Here is an 18,373-nt window from a genome sequence, read left to right as displayed (position 1 = left end):
AGAACTACACTGGAGTGTCAGACTAAATCTTTGAGCTCATGTTTCTGGAGTGGGTCATGAACCCAGCACCTTGTAACTCAAAGGCAAGGGTGTTACCCACTGAGACACAGCTGATATGTAATGGCACAACATTCTCTATTTCAACCACTCCATATAGTGTCACATTTCATGCTTTAACAGCCCTCTGGAAAAGGACAAAATATGTTAGGTACAATATGGGTAAAATACAATGTAATACCTCTCCTACACTCCAAATGTAGAGGGAGTTTTACTCTGGATCTAACCCCCGTGCTGTACCTGTCCTGGGAGTGTTTGATGGGACAATATAGAGGGAGCTTTACTCTGTATCTAACCCTTAATGGAGGTAGAATACTGGGCTATATTATTGCAATGTTTGTCTCCCTTGGTCAGCAGTGCTGGAGTATGTTCTGGCCACTCACTCTCAGGCCCTTCCTACCCCTCACTCAGCTCGCACCGACAGGCTGTTTCCTGCTCCTCGGCTCAGGGTCTGCGTTTAAATGAGAACTTCTGCAAGTTGCAGCAGACCTCAGTCCCGGGGGGGTGGTGAATGTGCTCATTTAACTTGCGGCACCCAACATGAGACCTGACACACAGGCCAGCTTCCGCCAGAGTATTCTGGAAGATGGATTCTTCCATCTGGGCAAATCTTGTGTTTGAGAGAGGACCTATTACAGCGTGAAACAGGGTAAAGAAACAGCACTACACAAGGATCCGAGAGAGTGTGACACACGAAGGGGTCGCTAACATGGCATCACCTGTACCACAAGGTAAAGGAGCATGAGTCCAGCAACTCACCCCCAGGTATCTGGGTACGGAGAGCAGCAACTCACCCCCAGGTATGTGGGTACGGAGAGCAGCAACTCACCCCCGGGTATCTGGGTACGGAGAGCAACAACTCACCCCCAGGTATCTGGGTACGGAGAGCAACAACTCACCCCCAGGTATCTGGGTACGGAGAGCAGCAACTCACCCCCAGGTATCTGGGTACGGAGAGCAACAACTCACCCCCGGGTATCTGGGTACGGAGAGCAACAACTCACCCCCGGGTATCTGGGTACGGAGAGCAGCAACTCACCCCCAGGTATCTGGGTACGGAGAGCAACAACTCACCCCCGGGTATCTGGGTACGGAGAGCAGCAACTCACCCCCGGGTATCTGGGCATGAAGAGCAGCAACTCACCCCCGGGTATCTGGGTACGGAGAGCAGCAACTCACACCCGGGTATCTGGGTACGGAGAGCAGCAACTCACACCCGGGTATCTGGGTACGGAGAGCAGCAACTCACCCCCGGGTATCTGGGTACGGAGAGCAGCAACTCACCCCTGGGTATCTGGGTACGGAGAGCAGTAGCTCACCCCCGGGTATCTGGGTACGGAGAGCAGCAACTCACCCCCGGGTATCTGGGTACGGAGAGCAGCAACTCACACCCGGGTATGTGGGTATGGCGAGCAGCAACTCACCCCCGGGTATGTGGGTATGGAGAGCAGCAACTCACCCCCGGGTATGTGGGTACGGAGAGCAGCAACTCACCCCCGGGTATCTGGGTACGGAGAGCAGCAACTCACCCCAGGGTATCTGGGTACGGAGAGCAGCAACTCACCCCTGGGTATCTGGGTACGGAGAGCAGTAGCTCACCCCCGGGTATCTGGGTACGGAGAGCAGCAACTCACACCCGGGTATGTGGGTATGGCGAGCAGCAACTCACCCCCGGGTATGTGGGTATGGAGAGAAGCAACTCACCCCCGGGTATCTGGGTACGGAGAGCAGCAACTCACCCCTGGGTACCTGGGTATGGAGAGCAGCAACTCACCCCCGGGTATCTGGGTACGGAGAGCAGCAACTCACCCCCGGGTATCTGGGTACGGAGAGCAGCAACTCACCCCTGGGTATCTGGGTACGGAGAGCAGTAGCTCACCCCCGGGTATCTGGGTACGGAGAGCAGCAACTCACACCCGGGTATGTGGGTATGGCGAGCAGCAACTCACCCCCGGGTATGTGGGTATGGAGAGAAGCAACTCACCCCCGGGTATCTGGGTACGGAGAGCAGCAACTCACCCCTGGGTACCTGGGTATGGAGAGCAGCAACTCACCCCCGGGTATCTGGGTACGGAGAGCAGCAACTCACCCGCGGGTATCTGGGTATGGAGAGCAGCAACTCACCCCTGGGTATCTGGGTACGGAGAGCAGCAACTCACCCGCGGGTATCTGGGTACGGAGAGCAGCAGCTCACCCCCGGGTATCTGGGTATGGAGAGCAGCAACTCACCCCCGGGTATCTGGGTATGGAGAGCAGCAACTCACCCCTGGGTATCTGGGTACGGAGAGCAGTATCTCACCCCCGGGTATCTGGGTACGGAGAGCAGCAACTCACCTCCGGGTATCTGGGCACGGAGAGCAGCAGCTCACCCCCGGGTATCTGGGTACGGAGAGCAGTAGCTCACCCCCGGGTATCTGGGTACGGAGAGCAGCAACTCACCCCCGGGTATCTGGGCACGGAGAGCAGCAACTCACCCCTGGGTATCTGGGTACGGAGAGCAGCAACTCACCCCCGGGTACCTGGGTATGGAGAGCAGTAGCTCACCCCCGGGTACCTGGGTACGGAGAGCAGCAACTCACCCCCGGGTATCTGGGTACGGAGAGCAGCAACTCACCCCCGGGTATCTGGGTACGGAGAGCAGTAGCTCACCCCCGGGTATCTGGGTACGGAGAGCAGCAGCTCATCCCCAGATATCTGTGCACTCCCCCGGGTATCTGGGTACGGAGAGCAGCAACTCACCCCCGGGTATCTGGGCACTCCCCCGGGTATCTGGGTACGGAGAGCAGCAACTCACCCCCAGGTATCTGGGTACGGAGAGCAGTAGCTCACCCCCGGGTATCTGGGGACGGAGAGCAGCAACACACCCCCGGGTATCTGGGTACGGAGAGCAGCAACTCACCCCCGGGTATCTGGGTACGGAGAGCAGCAACTCACCCCCGGGTATCTGGGTACGGAGAGCAGCAACTCACCCCCGGGTATCTGGGTACGGAGAGCAGCAACTCACCCCCGGGTATCTGGGGACGGAGAGCAGCAACTCACCCCCGGGTATCTGGGTATGAAGAGCAGCAACTCACCCCCGGGTATCTGGGTACGGAGAGCAGCAACTCACCCCTGGGTATCTGGGTACGGAGAGCAGTAGCTCACCCCCGGGTATCTGGGTACGGAGAGCAGTAGCTCACCCCCGGGTATCTGGGTACGGAGAGCAGCAACACACCCCCGGGTATCTGGGTACGGAGAGCAGCAACTCACCCCCGGGTATCTGGGTACGGAGAGCAGCAACTCACCCCCAGGTATCTGGGTACGGAGAGCAGTAGCTCACCCCCGGGTATCTGGGTACGGAGAGCAGTAGCTCACCCCTGGGTATCTGGGTACGGAGAGCAGTAGCTCACCCCCGGGTATCTGGGTACGGAGAGCAGCAACTCACCCCCGGGTATCTGGGTACGGAGAGCAGCAACTCACCCCCAGGTATCTGGTCACTCCCCCGGGTATCTGGGCACTGAATACTTGGTGTAAAGCAAAGCAGCTTGCTTTCGGGAGAGGACAATGCAGCATATAGTCGCCATGGTACTACGCCTGCTCTATCTCAAAGTCTCTATGTCTCCTTTTCTCTCTCCCTGTTTCTCCTGTCCCTTCTCCCTCTTGCAGCTCTTTATCCCCCTTTCTGTCCTCCCTCTTGTTTTATAATGTTCTTAATTTCCTTCTCTCTGCTCTCCTTTGCTGTGTTTTCTTCTGTCGGTCTCATTCTGACCCTATTTTCATGATTGTATAGGTCTCCTTTATTACCCTTTCTCACTCTCATCTTCTCTATCTTCCAGCTAAAGTATTCAAGATTAAACAACACAGCTTTGGTTGTGTGCGTGTGTGAGTATTAATTAGTGTGTGTGAGTGTGAATTAGTGTGTGTTGTTTATGCATGTATGTGTGTATTTCTGAGTGCGTGTGTGTGTGAGCTAGTGTGTATTTCAGTGTGTATGAGGGCATGTGAGTGTGTGTCTGTGTGAGTGTGTGTAAGTGAGTGTGTGCATCCTTCAGAATGTGTGTGCATGAGTGTGTTGGAGTATGTTTGTGAGTCTGTGTACATTTGTGTGTAATCTGTTTGAGTATGTGTGAGTGGGTGACAGTGGGTTTGGGTGAATGTGAGAATGAATATGCGTGTGGGTGTGCATGTGTTGTATGTATGTGTTTGTGTATGATTGTGAGAGTGTGTATGGGTGAGTGTGATTGAGTGAGTGTGTGTAAGCATGTGTGTCCATCCTTGTGTGTGAGTGTGTTAGTGTGCGTGTGTGTTTGTGAATGAGTGTATGATTATGAGTGTGAATGAGTGTGATTGTATGAGTGGGTGAGTGTGAGTGTATGTGAGAGTGTGTGTGTGTGAATAAATGTGTGATTGTGTGCATGTGAGTATGTGTGTGTGACATACTCACAGCGAAACTGACTGAATATTCTGGCAAATGAACAATACTGGATCTTTGTAATCTCAGAAATCCATTTTAGGAAAAGCAAGTGGAGAGCAGCAGGGAATGTGCCTTAGTAAAACACTTTGATGACCCTTTGTCTGTTGGTTTTTGTAAAGCACTCGTTAACCACAAGAGAGAGTGAACTGGCAATCCAATCGCAGGGAGCCGCAGTTCCCGAGAGCTACAGTTTTAATAAGACTCCTGTCTCTGGGCTCTGAAAACCTCCCTAAGGTAAGAAATGATATTGTTTTCCTCTCTTTGCACTTGCAAACTTCGGTTTAGTGAGAGCAGAGGTAATCTTTCCCCAGCTGTGGTTCCTTTCTGGACGTTTCATGTTGTTAAAAATTGACATTATATAAATGCAAAATAATGTGGTTTGCCAGTGGCAATCGCAAAGGAGGCTGCAGGACAGGGTCCGTGAGAAGGCAAGTGCTCCTGTATTTAAAGGGAGGAGATTGAGGAGCAGATTATTCCCTCATTCATTTCATGGCCCTATTCCTGGGCGGTGTCGGGAGGCTGTATTTTCTTTTGGTGTCTGTGTTCCCTCTTTCCTCTAAAGCCTCTTCTCCTTCCCCCTTTCTTGACCCACCTGTCCCACAGCTCTGCTCAAAGCTTGCAGCCGATGTCCCTATAACCAGCTGCCAGCTACTAGCCGAACAAAACTCTGCCCCTGTAGTTTTCCTTCTCCCCTGCGAGGAAATATTTGCAGCCTCCTGCTCAACGCAGAACTGATTCCGACTCTCATTCCAGGGTGGTATGCAGACGGCACATGAAAGGAAGACTTGTATTTATATAGCGTCTTACATAATTTCAGGATGTCCCAAAGTGTTTTGGAGCCAATTAAGTATGTTATTAAGTGTAGTTACTGTCAGAGAGACAGTACTGAGGGAGTGCTGCACTGTCAGAGAGGCAGTACTGAGGGAGTGCTGCACTGTCAGAGAGGCAGTACTGAGGGAGTGCTGCACTGTCAGAGAGACAGTACTGAGGGAGTGCTGCACTGTCAGAGAGGCAGTACTGAGGGAGTGCTGCACTGTCAGAGAGACAGTACTGAGGGAGTGCTGCACTGTCAGAGAGGCAGTACTGAGGGAGTGCTGCACTGTCAGAGAGGCAGTACTGAGGGAGTGCTGCACTGTCAGAGAGGCAGTACTGAGGGAGTGCTGCACTGTCAGAGAGGCAGTACTGAGGGAGTGCTGCACTGTCAGAGAGGCAATACTGAGGGAGTGCTGCACTGTCAGAGAGGCAGTACTGAGGGAGTGCTGCACTGTCAGAGGGTCAGTACTGAGGGAGTGCTGCACTGTCAGAGAGGCAGTACTGAGGGAGTGCTGCACTGTCAGAGGGTCAGTACTGAGGGAGTGCTGCACTGTCAGAGAGGGAATGCTGCACTGTCAGAGAGGCAATACTGATGAAATGCTGCACTGTCAGAGGGTCAATACTGAGGGAGTGCTGCACTGTCAGAGGGTCAGTACTGAGGGAGTGCTGCACTGTCAGAGAGGCAATACTGATGAAGTGCTGCACTGTCAGAGAGGCAGTACTGAGGGAGTGCTGCACTGTCAGAGAGGCAATACTGAGGGAGTGCTGCACTGTCAGAGAGGCAGTACTGAGGGAGTGCTGCACTGTCAGAGGGTCAGTACTGAGGGAGTGCTGCACTGTCAGAGAGGGAGTGCTGCACTGTCAGAGAGGCAATACTGATGAAGTGCTGCACTGTCGGAGAAACAGTACTGAGGGAGTGCTGCACTGTCAGAGAGGCAATACTGAGGGAGTGCTGCACTGTCAGAGAGGCAGTACTGAGGGAGTGCTGCACTGTCAGAGGGTCAGTACTGAGGGAGTGCTGCACTGTCAGAGAGGGAGTGCTGCACTGTCAGAGAGGCAATACTGATGAAGTGCTGCACTGTCGGAGAAACAGTACTGAGGGAGTGCTGCACTGTCAGAGAGGCAATACTGAGGGAGTGCTGCACTGTCAGAGAGGCAATACTGAGGGAATGCTGCACTGTCAGAGGGTCAGTACTGAGAGAGTGCTGCACTGTCAGAGAGGCAGTACTGAGGGAGTGCTGCTCTGTCAGAGAGGCAGTACTGAGGGAGTGCTGCACTGTCAGAGAGGCAGTACTGATGAAGTGCTGCACTGTCAGAGAGGCAATACTGAGGGAGTGCTGCACTGTCAGAGGGTCAGTACTGAGGGAGTGCTGCACTGTCAGAGAGGCAGTACTGATGAAGAGCAGCCCTGTCAGAGAGGCAGTACTGATGAAGTGCTGCACTGTCAGAGAGGCAATACTGAGGGAGTGCTGCACTGTCAGAGGGTCAGTACTGAGGGAGTGCTGCACTGTCAGAGGGTCAGTACTGAGGGAGTGCTGCACTGTCAGAGAGGCAGTACTGAGGGAGTGCTACACTGTCAGAGAGGCAGTACTGAGGGAGTGCTGCACTGTCAGAGAGGCAGTACTGAGGGAGTGCTGCACTGTCAGAGAGGCAGTACTGAGGGAGTGCTGCACTGTCAGAGGGTCAGTACTGAGGGAGTGCTGCACTGTCAGAGAGGCAATACTGAGGGAGTGCTGCACTGTCAGAGAGGTAATACTGAGGGAGTGCTGCACTGTCAGAGGGTCAGTACTGAGGGAGTGCTGCACTGTCAGAGAGGCAGTACTGATGAAGTGCTGCACTGTCAGAGAGGTAATACTGAGGGAGTGCTGCACTGTCAGAGAGGCAATACTGAGGGAGTGCTGCACTGTCAGAGAGGCAGTACTGATGAAGTGCTGCACTGTCAGAGAGGTAATACTGAGGGAGTGCTGCACTGTCAGAGAGGCAATACTGAGGGAGTGCTGCACTGTCAGAGAGGTAATACTGAGGGAGTGCTGCACTGTCAGAGGGTCAGTACTGAGGGAGTGCTGCACTGTCAGAGAGGCAGTACTGATGAAGTGCTGCACTGTCAGAGAGGTAATACTGAGGGAGTGCTGCACTGTCAGAGAGGCAATACTGAGGGAGTGCTGCACTGTCAGAGAGGCAGTACTGATGAAGTGCTGCACTGTCAGAGGAGCATTGCTGATGAAGTGCTGCACTTTAGGAGGCGCTGTTTATCGAGTGAGACAATAAACCTCAGGCGGATGTTAAAGATTCCCCAGTAATGCTTGAAACGGTCCAGGGAATTCCCCCGATGTCTTGACCAATGTTCCTGACCCAACAAATGCCACCAAAAAAAAAATCAGATTATCTGGTCTTTCATCTGATCGCTGTCTGTGGGATCATGCTGTGCATGTTCGGATACATAAGATGCCTTCCTAACCAAAGTAGGATATGTTAAGTCTGGTCTGCTTCCTGTCTATTGCAAGGATAACTCACAAAATACAACCTGGCAGGAACGAGCCCCAGCCTAATGGGTGAAAAACCCAGGAGACTGCAGTGTCCTTTGCCACTGTGTCAACTTGAGGTATCTGCGTGAAACATAGGGACAGGAGGAGGCCATTCTGCCCTTCAGGCCTGTTCCGCCATTCGATTAAATCATGGCTGATCAGTATCTTAATCCTATTTACCTGCCTTGGTTCCATAACCCTTAATACGTTTGCCAGAAGAAAATCTATCGAAGTTTTCACATTTTCAATTGACCCTCAGCTTCACAGCCTTTTTTTTGGGAGAGAGTTCCAGATTTCCACTACATTTTGTGTGAAGAAGTGCTTCCTGACATCACCCCTGAACAGCCTGGCTCTAATTTTAAGGTTATTCCCCCTTGACCAGAGAAATCCTTTAACCATCTTAAAGACCTCAGTTGAATCACAACTTAATCTTCAATCCTCGAGATACAAGCCGAGTCTATGCAACCCGTCATCAGAATTTAACCCCTTTTGGTATCATTCTGGTGAATCTACACTACACCCCTTCTAAGACAAATATATCCTTCCTCAGTTGCAGTTCCCAGACTGAAGGCAGTCCTCTAGATGACTGATGAGCTGGTTGTGGACTCTTGTCACAGGAGATGCTGTCTGCCCTGGACTATATCTGTTCTCTATTCTCCTTGTTCGCACAAGACAACAAGCAAACGAGCGACTATTTATTACCCAAAAAAGGAAGTGTGCTGAACCATCATTATCCCAAATACACCAGACAGCCCACAGCTCCAACAGGGAGCTGTTGCAGAACAAAATGCAAAATATTCCTAAACAGATGCAACTCTTTGATCCTGACTGAAGGTCATTGATGTGGAATGTAAACCCTACATTCCCTCCCCCATCCCCCCCACTCCACAGAAACTACTTGAACCTGCTGAGTGTTTCCGGCAATTTTCTGTTTTTATTTCAGATTTCCAGTATCTGCAGCTTTTTGCTTCCAGCTCAACTCCTGTCATTCTCTCAGTGTTAACTGTGCTTTATGCCTTTAGACTGCAGCATAGAGTCAGTCTGGGAGCAGACACTCTGGCCCTGACTTTAAGGGGGTGGTGATGGGGGGGAGTAGGAGTGCACGAGGCTCTAAGTGGTGTTGGGAAGCACTGAAACAGCAGAGACATTGTAGCCCGGCCCTATTTTAACAGCTGGGCCGCATTTCCATAAATATTATCAGACTCCCGCCGCCCCCCCCCCCCAGATGCACTTCCCAGTGGGAGCAGGAGGCCGAAGCCAGGGACCTGTGGTATGGCCACAGCAGTCAGACAAGTGGTGAGTTGCGGGCGAGATGGAGCCCCTGCCTGAGACAGGCCCAAGGTTTCCTTGTGAAGCCTGGCGGGAGTAATCCTGCTCCTCTCGGCCCAGAAGACATTCTAAAATAACATCCTCGTTGGGCCTCCTCTGGTCTCCGATCCAGCTCCCAGCAGATCTGGCGAGGGGCAAGGCTCAACATTGCTCCCCCTCCCCCGCTTAGCCCTCTGACTGAAATAGCACATCGGGACCCGAGCTGCATATCTAAAAGCCTGACCCCAATAGTATCCTACTCACTGGCTCAGAAAGAGCAGGTTACGATCACGGTGGGAGTAGGGTTGCCAACTTTGGTTGAATGTAGTCCTGAAGGTTTCATCCCATGACCTCTGCTGTCCAGTTGCCCCGGTCCCACACACTCTCACCATTGGTCGCCCAACATGTCAATCCTCACGCCGTCCTGCCTTGGAAAGCGCCCAGACTCTTGATTATCCAATTGGATGATTTGACTTTTTTTTATTCGTTCATGGGATGTGGGCGTCGCTGGCTAGGCCAACATTTATTGCCCATCCTTAATTGCCCTTGAACTGAGTGGCCATTTCAGAGGGCGTTTTAAGAGTCAACCACATTGCTGTGGATCTGGAGTCACAAGTAGGCCAGACCAGGTAAGGACGGCAGATTTCCTTCCCTAAAGGACATTCGTGAACCAGATGGGTTTTTACAACAATCAACAATGGTTTCATGGTCACACTAGACTAGCTTTTTAATTCCAGATTTATTAATTGAATTCAAATTTCACCATCTGCCGTGGTGGGATTCGAACCCATGTCCCCAGAGCATTAGCCTGGGCCTCTGGGGTACCAGTCCAGTGACAATACCACTATGCCACCGCCTCCCCCGTCAGTCAAACTGCCGTTTCTCCCTAATCTCCAATATTTTTATAATTAATAAACAGAAGTGTTCAAAGAAAATGATTTTTCTTTTGGGTGTGGCTCACAGCGGTGTCCTGGAGATTAATCTTCAATTCCTGGAGATTCCTGGAGAATTGGGGTAAGAGACTGCCCTCACTTTAACTGCCCTTCCCAACCCCTCGTCCAGTTCCACCACGCAGAGGAAGTTCAAACCAGGGCCTTTGTGTGGAATTCACCCGGTGTGACGTTACAAAGCCTGGTTCCGTTGTAATTGTGGGATGGACAGAGATGGTGATCGTGCAGTATAACTCACACCAGATCTCAGTGAGGGTTTGGCTGCAGTGTAACTGGAAGCTTCCAGATCGTCTGTCCCAGAATGCATTGCTGCACAGTGCATTCTGGGATGAGTTGCAATAGATCCAAACATTTCTCTGCTTAGATAGACTCAGAATGAAAACATCCACCATTGCTGAAGGGAGGTCAGGACCAACACAGTTGGGAATATTGGGAATCAGATGCCAATATCTTGTAACCCAACTGCCTAATCACCTTTACCATAATCATTCCTGACATTACCACACTGATCTATTATTCAGTAAAGCAGAGACTGAGACAGTGAGATAAAGAAAGAGAGCTGGAGTCACAGCGAAAGACAGATGGAGAGAGAGAGAAATACAGAGATACAGAACAAGAGGGACAAACAGAGAGAAAGGGAAGGCGACAAAGAGGGAGGAAAAGAGATAAAGGGCCATAGCTTGACATTTGAAAGATTAAAGGAGGGACAAAAGACTTAAGCATGGTGGCCTCTTGGAAAAGGATGCATTAGAGTGGGAAACTATGTGATTGATATATATTTGCACAAAGTGAGAAGACTCTTTCTAAAGTTCAGCTCATCCAAAATTCTTAGCTCATGCTAAATCCCGTTTATCCATCACCTGTGCTCACTGACCAACATTGGCTTCTAATCCAGCAAAGCTTCAATTTCAAATTCTCATCCTTGTTTTCAAATCCCTCCATGGCCTCACCTCTCCCTATCTCTGTAATCTCCTCCAGCCTCACAATCCCCCAAGATATCTGTGCTCCTCCAATTCTGGTCTCTTGTATTTTTAATCTCTTCACCATTGCCTTCAGCTTCCTGCCTCTAAGCTCTGGAATTCCCTCTCTAAACCTCTCCGTCTCTCTCTTTCCTCCTTTCAGATGCTTGTTAAAACCTACCGCTTTGACCAAGCTTTCGGTCATCTTTCTAATATCTCCTTATATGTCTCGGTGTCAAATTTTGTTGATAATGCTCCTGTGAAGCACCTTGGGATGTTTTACTACATTAAATGCACTATAGAATTACAAGTTGATATTGTTGTAGGAGAAAGGGAGAAGAAAGCATGTAGGAAATTGTATTTGGAGTTTAGTAGGATCTAGATTAGGCTTCCAGACGTTGAAACAATGGGCAGTGGGGCATTAAGATAACTCGCCCTCCTGCAATTGACTCTAGCAGTCTCAAGTGCATCTATCTTCTCCCTCCTCTAGATGGTAAAATGGGAGTCCCTGCTGATCGTCTGTCTGGTGACCATCCTCTCCACTTCCCCTGCGTTTAGCGACAATGAGGAAGAGCTCTCGATATCCCCAGGACACAGCTTGGCCAGCTGTCCATTCAGATGCGTCTGCACCTCAGAGGCGACAGTGGACTGCAGCGGTGTGGATCTCAGCTCATTCCCAAGTAATATGTCGGCAAATACCCAGCACTTAGCCCTGCAGGTACCGAACCCGCCTCAGGTTCAACCACCAAAACCTTCAGCAAGCCTTTAGCCAGGTCTCTCACCTTCTCCAGAAGGGTCAGGAGCAGGAACCCTGGATGATAATTGGCTCCCTAACCATGGAGGGGTTGGGGGGTGTGGTGGTGGTTGGGGGTGGCTAAGCCCTGTTGCAGCACTGCCCTGACTACGAGCAGTTAATTTAGCACAAAAACACATTGAACTGTGTCTTTCCTCACTGCTGCATTGTTGGGGAGGATGATGGAGATAATAATTCAAGTAGATTTATTTAGAGAGGGAGATCCCAGTGCTCGGGTAATGTTGAACAGAGGACAACGGTAGAGTTTGGAGCATTTAACATCCAATTCTGTGTCTGTAAGCAAAGAGAACATGGGGCAGTGATCGGATCCAGACCATGCTGCGATTGTCACATGAGGGCTATTACTTTCTATTTCAGGTGTTCAATGTCCCATCAAACACTCCCAGGACAGGTACAGCACAGGTTAGATACAAAGTAAAGCTCCCTTTACACTGTCCCATCAAACACTCCCAGGGGAAAAAAAGCAGGTTAGATACAGATTAAAACTCCCTCTACACTGTGCCATCAAACACTCCCAGAGCAGATACAGCATGGGTTAGAAACAAATTAAAACTCCCTCTACTGTCCCCTCATTGGGCGTAACATCAATCTCCAAAGATCATCCCCTACTGTACAGTCTGAAATTTCCATTTGCCAAAACAGCCAGAATTTAAACAGACACTTGGGGCCATGTTTATTCCCCCAATAGGGTGGAGCCAGAGATAAGAGAAAGTGAAGACGGGGTCCTAGTAACTGGAATAAAAACAAGAAATGCTGGAAATACTCAGCAGTATTTTGAAAGACAAAGCATTAGTACAGATAGGGTGTTAATGGACTGAAGTTGAACAGCCGCAAGTACAAACATGAAAAAAAACAGTGGGTAAGCAAATTGAACAAACTGAGATGAAATAAAATAAAATAAACACACAAATATATATAGACATATATAAAAAAGGAAAAGGAAAAAAAATAACTGAAAATAAAAGTAAAATGGGGGGCCCCGTCATGCTCTGAAATTATTGAACTCAATGTTCAGTCCGGCAGGCTGTAGTGTGCCTAATGGGTAAATGAGATGCTGTTCCTTGAGCTTGCGTTGATGTTCACTGGAACACTGCAGCAATCCCAGGACAGAGATGTGAGCATGAGAGCAGGGGGGAGTGTTGAAATGGCAAGCAACTGGAAGCTCGGTGTCATGCTGGCGGACTGAGCGGAGGTGTTCTATTTTATTTCATCTCAGTTTGTTCAGTTTGCTTACCCACTGTTTTTTTTCATGTTTGTACTTGCGGCTGTTCAACTTTCAGTCCATTAACACCCTATCTGTACTAATGCTTTGTCTTTCAACACACCATTAACATATTGTTTGCCTTTGCTCCACGACCTTCTGGTCAGCTATTTTGTGACCTTGTCCTATTTACACCTTTTCCTTTGTTATCTCTTGCCCCACCCCCGCTTTACTTGCTTACAACCTTTTACATTTCTAATATTTGCTAGTTCTGAAGAAGGGTCATTGACCTGAAACGTTAACTCTGCTTCTCTCTCCACAGATGCTGCCAGACCTGCTGAGTATTTCCAGCATTTCTTGTTTTTATTTCAGATTTCCAGCATCCGCAGTATTTTGCTTTTATTTTAGTGTGCTATTCACTGGACTGTGGAGCTTCCTAAAGCTGCCATAACATACTGCACGCTCAGAAACTCTGCTTCAGGCCTGCCACTGCACATAAAGAGGCTCTGTCTATGAAATAGTGTGTGCAAATGTTACTTTCTAAGAGAGGGAAGAGTTGTAAGGTTTGGACTACTTTTTGTGGTGGCGCAATGGCGGGACACTGTTTATTCCAACAGGATTCAAGTCACTGCATCACGAACTTGGAAACAAAGCGAGGCTTGCAGACACTTTCCATATTAATATCTATTTCGGAAAGTCAGTGAAAAACTGCAGAGCAGAAAATTTTTCAGAATATGTCACTGTGTCCAAATTATTTTTTTTGGAAAAAAGCAGTTGGTCAGGAATTTCCTGCACTGGTTCCTCACAAGCCCCAACAGTTCTTGTTCTGAAGTACTTAACCTAAGGGGTGTGATTGACTCCTGGAACAAAGTGTCCAGGTAATTTTCTCCCTCCGTGATGCACCGGAGTGTGATGCATCGACGCTCCGACTCCAGCTCATCAACTCTGAGCCAAAGTTCCTCGAGCTGCAGACACTTACTGCAGATGTGGTTGCTGTGGATCACACAGGTATCCACCAGCTCCCACATGCTACAGCTGTAACACATGACCTGCCCTGCCATCTCTACTGTGTTATATTTAACTAATTAGGTTTTCAGGTTTTGAAATATCACTCAATTGTCAATTATAGTTTTTAATCTAGGTAATAACCTTGTTTAATTTATTAAATTTAGTTATATGCTTTAGCTTATAGTCCTAATATAACCCTATTTGTTTTTATATATATATACTTTTATATAGTGTATATATCTTCTTCTTTGGCCTCCTTATCTCGAGAGACAATGGATACGCGCCTGGAGGTGGTCAGTGGTGTGTGGAGCAGCGCCTGGAGTGGTTATAAAGGCCAATTCTAGAGTGACAGGCTCTTCCACAGGTGCTGCAGAGAAATTTGTTTGTCGGGGCTGTTGCACAGTTGGCTCTCCCCTTGCGCCTCTGTCTTTTTTCCTGCCAACTGCTAAGTCTCTTCGACTCGCCACACTTTAGCCCCGCCTTTATGGCTGCCCGCCAGCTCTGGCGAACGCTGGCAACTGACTCCCACGACTTGTGATCAATGTCACAGGACTTCATGTCGCGTTTGCAGACGTCTTTAAAGCGGAGACATGGACGGCCGGTGGGTCTGATACCAGTGGCGAGCTCGCTGTACAATGTGTCTTTGGGGATCCTGCCATCTTCCATGCGGCTCACACGGCCAAGCCATCTCAAGCGCCGTTGACTCAGTAGTGTGTATAAGCTGGGGATGTTGGCTGCCTCGAGGACTTCTGAGTATATATATATATATAGATATATTATATAAGCACCTCTTAGCTTCACCTCACCGAATTCCCAGAAAACTAACAGGAGAAAATTGGCTAACGGAAATAAAAATGTCAAATGAAAAGCTTTTCCACTGGACTGGGTTCGCACTGAGTGAACAAAATCCTGAATTGTTTTCCTTGCAGAACAACCGGTTGGAAGATATTCCGAGTGAGCATTTGTCCAGGCTGACCAAACTGAGGATGCTGAACTTGCACAACAACCAGCTCCTATCCAGAGGTAGGGGACTGAAGGGAGAAAGGGCCATTCCCTGTGACACCTATTGCCTGTCCGACGGTTGTCTGTAAGAAACTACCCCTGTTGAGGTGAATGTAGACCAGTGATGAGGTGAGATTGTGTGTTTAATTACAATTATTATTGCAGTGTGTCCAGTTTTGGTCTCCTTACCTAAGGAAGGATATACTTGCCTTACAGTGGGTGCAAAGAAGGGTCACTAGATTGATTCCTGGGATGAGAGTGTTAACTAGCAGAATAGATAAGGGGGGGACCACGTGGATGTGATGTATTTGGATTTTCAGAAGGCTTTTGATAAGGTCCCGCACTGGGGGTTAATAAGCAAAATTAGTACACAGGAGATTGGGGGTAATATACTGGCATAGATTGAGAGTTGGTTAACAGACAGAAAACAGAGAGTAGGAATAAATGGGTCATTCTCAGGATAGCAGTCTGTGACTAGTGGGGTACTGCAAGGATCAGATCTTGGGCCCCAGCTGTTCACAATCTATATCAATGATTTGGATGTGGGGATCAAATGTGATATTTCCAAGTTTGCTGATGAAATTAAACTAGGTGGGAATGTGTGTTGTGAGGTGGATAAAAAGAGGCTTCAGGGGAATTTAGACAGGCTAAGTGAGTAATGGCAGATGGAATATGATGTGGAAAAATGAGAAGTCATCCACTTTTGTAGGGAAAACAGAAATTCAGAGTATTTCTTAAATGGTAAGAGATTGGGAAGTGTTGATGTCCAAAGGAACCTGGGCGTTATTCTTCATAAGTCACTGAAAGCTAATATGCAGGTGCAGCAAGTAATTAAGAAGGCAAATGGTATGTTGGCCTTTATTGCAAGAGGAATTGAATACAGGGGTAAAGATGTCTTGCTGCAATTGTATAGAGCCTTGGTGAGGCTGCACCTGAGTTTTGTGCACAGTTTTGGGCTCCTTACCTAAGGAAGGATATACTTGCCATAGAGGGAGTGCAATGAAGGTTCACCAGACTAATTCCTGGGATGGCGGGATTGTCCAATGAGGAGATATTGAGGAGGCTGGCCATGTATTCTCAACAGTTTAGAAGAATGAGAGGTGGTCTCATTGAAGCATACAAAATTCTTACAGGGGCTCGACAGGGTTGATGTGGACAGGATGTTTCCTCTGGCTGGAGGGGGGGGGGGGGGGGGGGAGGAATCCAGAACCAGGATAAGGGGTAGGCCATTGAGGACTGAGATGAGAAGGAATCGAGGATGGTGAATCTGTGGAATTCTCTACCCCAGAGGGCTGAGGAGACACAGTCATTGAGTACGTTCAAGACAGAGATTGATAGATTTCTAGATATTAAAGATATCAAGGGATATGGGGATAGTGTGGGAAAATGGCGTTGAGGTAGAAGATCAGCCGTGATCTAGTTGGATGGCAGAGCAGGCTCGAGGGGCCGAATGGCCTACTCCTGCTTCTATTTCCTATGTTCCTATGTTGTATGAGGAGAGATTGAGCAGAACAGACCTATGTTGTCTGGAGTTTAGAAGAATGAGAAGTGATCTCATTGAAATGTTAAAAATCCTTGAAAGGCTTGACAGGATAGATGCTGGGAAGACATTTCCCCTGGCTGGGGAGTCTAGGGGTCATAGTCTCAGGATGAAGGGGATGACCATTTAGGACTGAGATGACAAGAAAGTTCTTCCCTCAGAGAGTTGTGAACCTTTGGAATTCTGTACTCCCGGGAGCTGTGGATGCTGAGTTGATGAGTATGTTCAAGGCTGAGATCCACAGATTTTTGAGCACGAAGGGAATCAAGGGATATGGGATCAGGTGGGAAATTGGAGTTGATTTAGAAGCTATTGAATGACTGAGCAGCCTCAAGCAGCTGCATGGCCCACTCCTGCTCCTATTTCTTATGCTTTTATATTTTATAGGGGTACCCGATAAGGCCTTCAAGTCTCTGAAGAAACTGGAGTACCTGTACTTGGCAAATAACAAGGTGAGAATCCTGACATTCCACATATTAGTACAGCAAGGTGAACTGAACAGGAAGCCAAGGAGAGGACAGGGCCATGAGGGAGATGACTGGCCTTAACATTAACTCTCTTGCATTCCTTACACCCACCCACTCCACTACTTCCCCATTGTATGTTAGAACGAAAATGTGCGTGATTGAGGAAACCTGCGAAACTGTAGCTGAGCCAGCTTGTGATGTCCCAAAGCTTGTTACAGACAATGAAGTACTTTTGAAGCATAATCACTGTTGTAGGGAACCTAGCAGCCAATCTGCGCACAGCAAGCTCCCACAAACAGCGATGTGATAATGACCAGATCATTCATTTATTTTTAGCGATGTTGCTTGAGGGGTTAAATTTTGGCCAGGAAACCCAGGGAAACTCCCCTGCTTTTCTTTGGAATGGTGCTGTCTGACCTTTTGCATCCATCTGAGAGGGCAGACAGCACTTCTGTTTACTGTCTCAATGAAGGACAGCACCTCTGACAGTACAGCACTCCCTCAATATCACACCGAAACGGAAGCCTAGATTTTGTGCTCAAGCCTCTGGAACGGGATTTGGGTCCAGAGGGCTGACATTTCAGGCCTTGCCAGAGGCAGGAACGGAGGTGGATGGGCCCGAAAATACCATCCCAGTTTGCCAATGCTGGCTATGTTCAGCGGGGTGAGGGGAGAGCAGGATCACTCGAAGCACCACAAGAAGATATTGCCTCAAACTGTTCCACCTTCTCTTTTCTGTTCCTATCTGTATGTGTATATCGCCTGTCCGTGCTAGCGTGGGCGCGTTGTATATCCATAGGTGTGAACCGTATTAGAGTTTAAGTTTTAATAAAATTTCATCTTTCTTCTTTAAACCTGAGAAAGCCTGTGTGAATTGGTTTCTTTGTCTTATAATTGGAAAGCTGTGAACAAGGATTCACAAAAAGGGGAGCTCAAAACACAGCGTGTTTAAAATTAAACCCTGTTACACTAAGACCAGGTAAAGACAGCAAAAGACCCCGAGACACATTTCTCACCTGGTTGTAGCATTCATGCTGTCCCTTCCCCCCTGAAGACGGATGGCACTGGGGTACATTTTCCCCCTCCTCTCCTACAGGTACTGACACTCTGGGCTACACATACTTCCCTCATCTCTGACAGGTGCTGAATCTCGCTGTTCTAAAGCTACTGATGTCCTGTGTTACCTTTCCATATGTTTGGTGAGGTTATATAGTGCGACAGTGGGTTCTTTGATTGAGGAGTCAATTCATTGCCATATCTGTCCCCACCCAAGATC

The 18,373-nt window shown here is 48.9% G+C and overlaps 1 protein-coding gene across 6 annotated transcripts in view; it reads left to right on the top strand.

The window, feature by feature from the left end:
- Window positions 1-18,373, top strand: part of LOC137355668 (podocan-like) — a 157,712-nt gene that overhangs the window by 124,350 nt on the left and 14,989 nt on the right. For 3 of the 6 annotated variants that reach the window (XM_068021055.1, XM_068021054.1, XM_068021056.1), the window contains 4 exons: window positions 4,630-4,744; window positions 11,556-11,783; window positions 15,018-15,111; window positions 17,018-17,082. In XM_068021055.1, coding sequence (XP_067877156.1) covers window positions 11,556-11,783; window positions 15,018-15,111; window positions 17,018-17,082 — 387 coding nt within the window. In that variant the 5' untranslated portion in view covers window positions 4,630-4,744. The remainder of the gene's footprint in view (window positions 1-4,629; window positions 4,745-11,555; window positions 11,784-15,017; window positions 15,112-17,017; window positions 17,083-18,373) is intronic. The other 3 variants (XM_068021058.1, XM_068021059.1, XM_068021060.1) reach the window with 3 other exon arrangements.

Source organism: Heterodontus francisci, chromosome 43, assembly GCF_036365525.1.
Source record: "Heterodontus francisci isolate sHetFra1 chromosome 43, sHetFra1.hap1, whole genome shotgun sequence".
Classification (NCBI taxonomy): Eukaryota; Metazoa; Chordata; class Chondrichthyes; order Heterodontiformes; family Heterodontidae; genus Heterodontus; species Heterodontus francisci.
The sequence above is the reverse complement of the archived record's forward strand: the minus strand, read 5'-3'. Positions and strand labels throughout refer to the sequence as shown.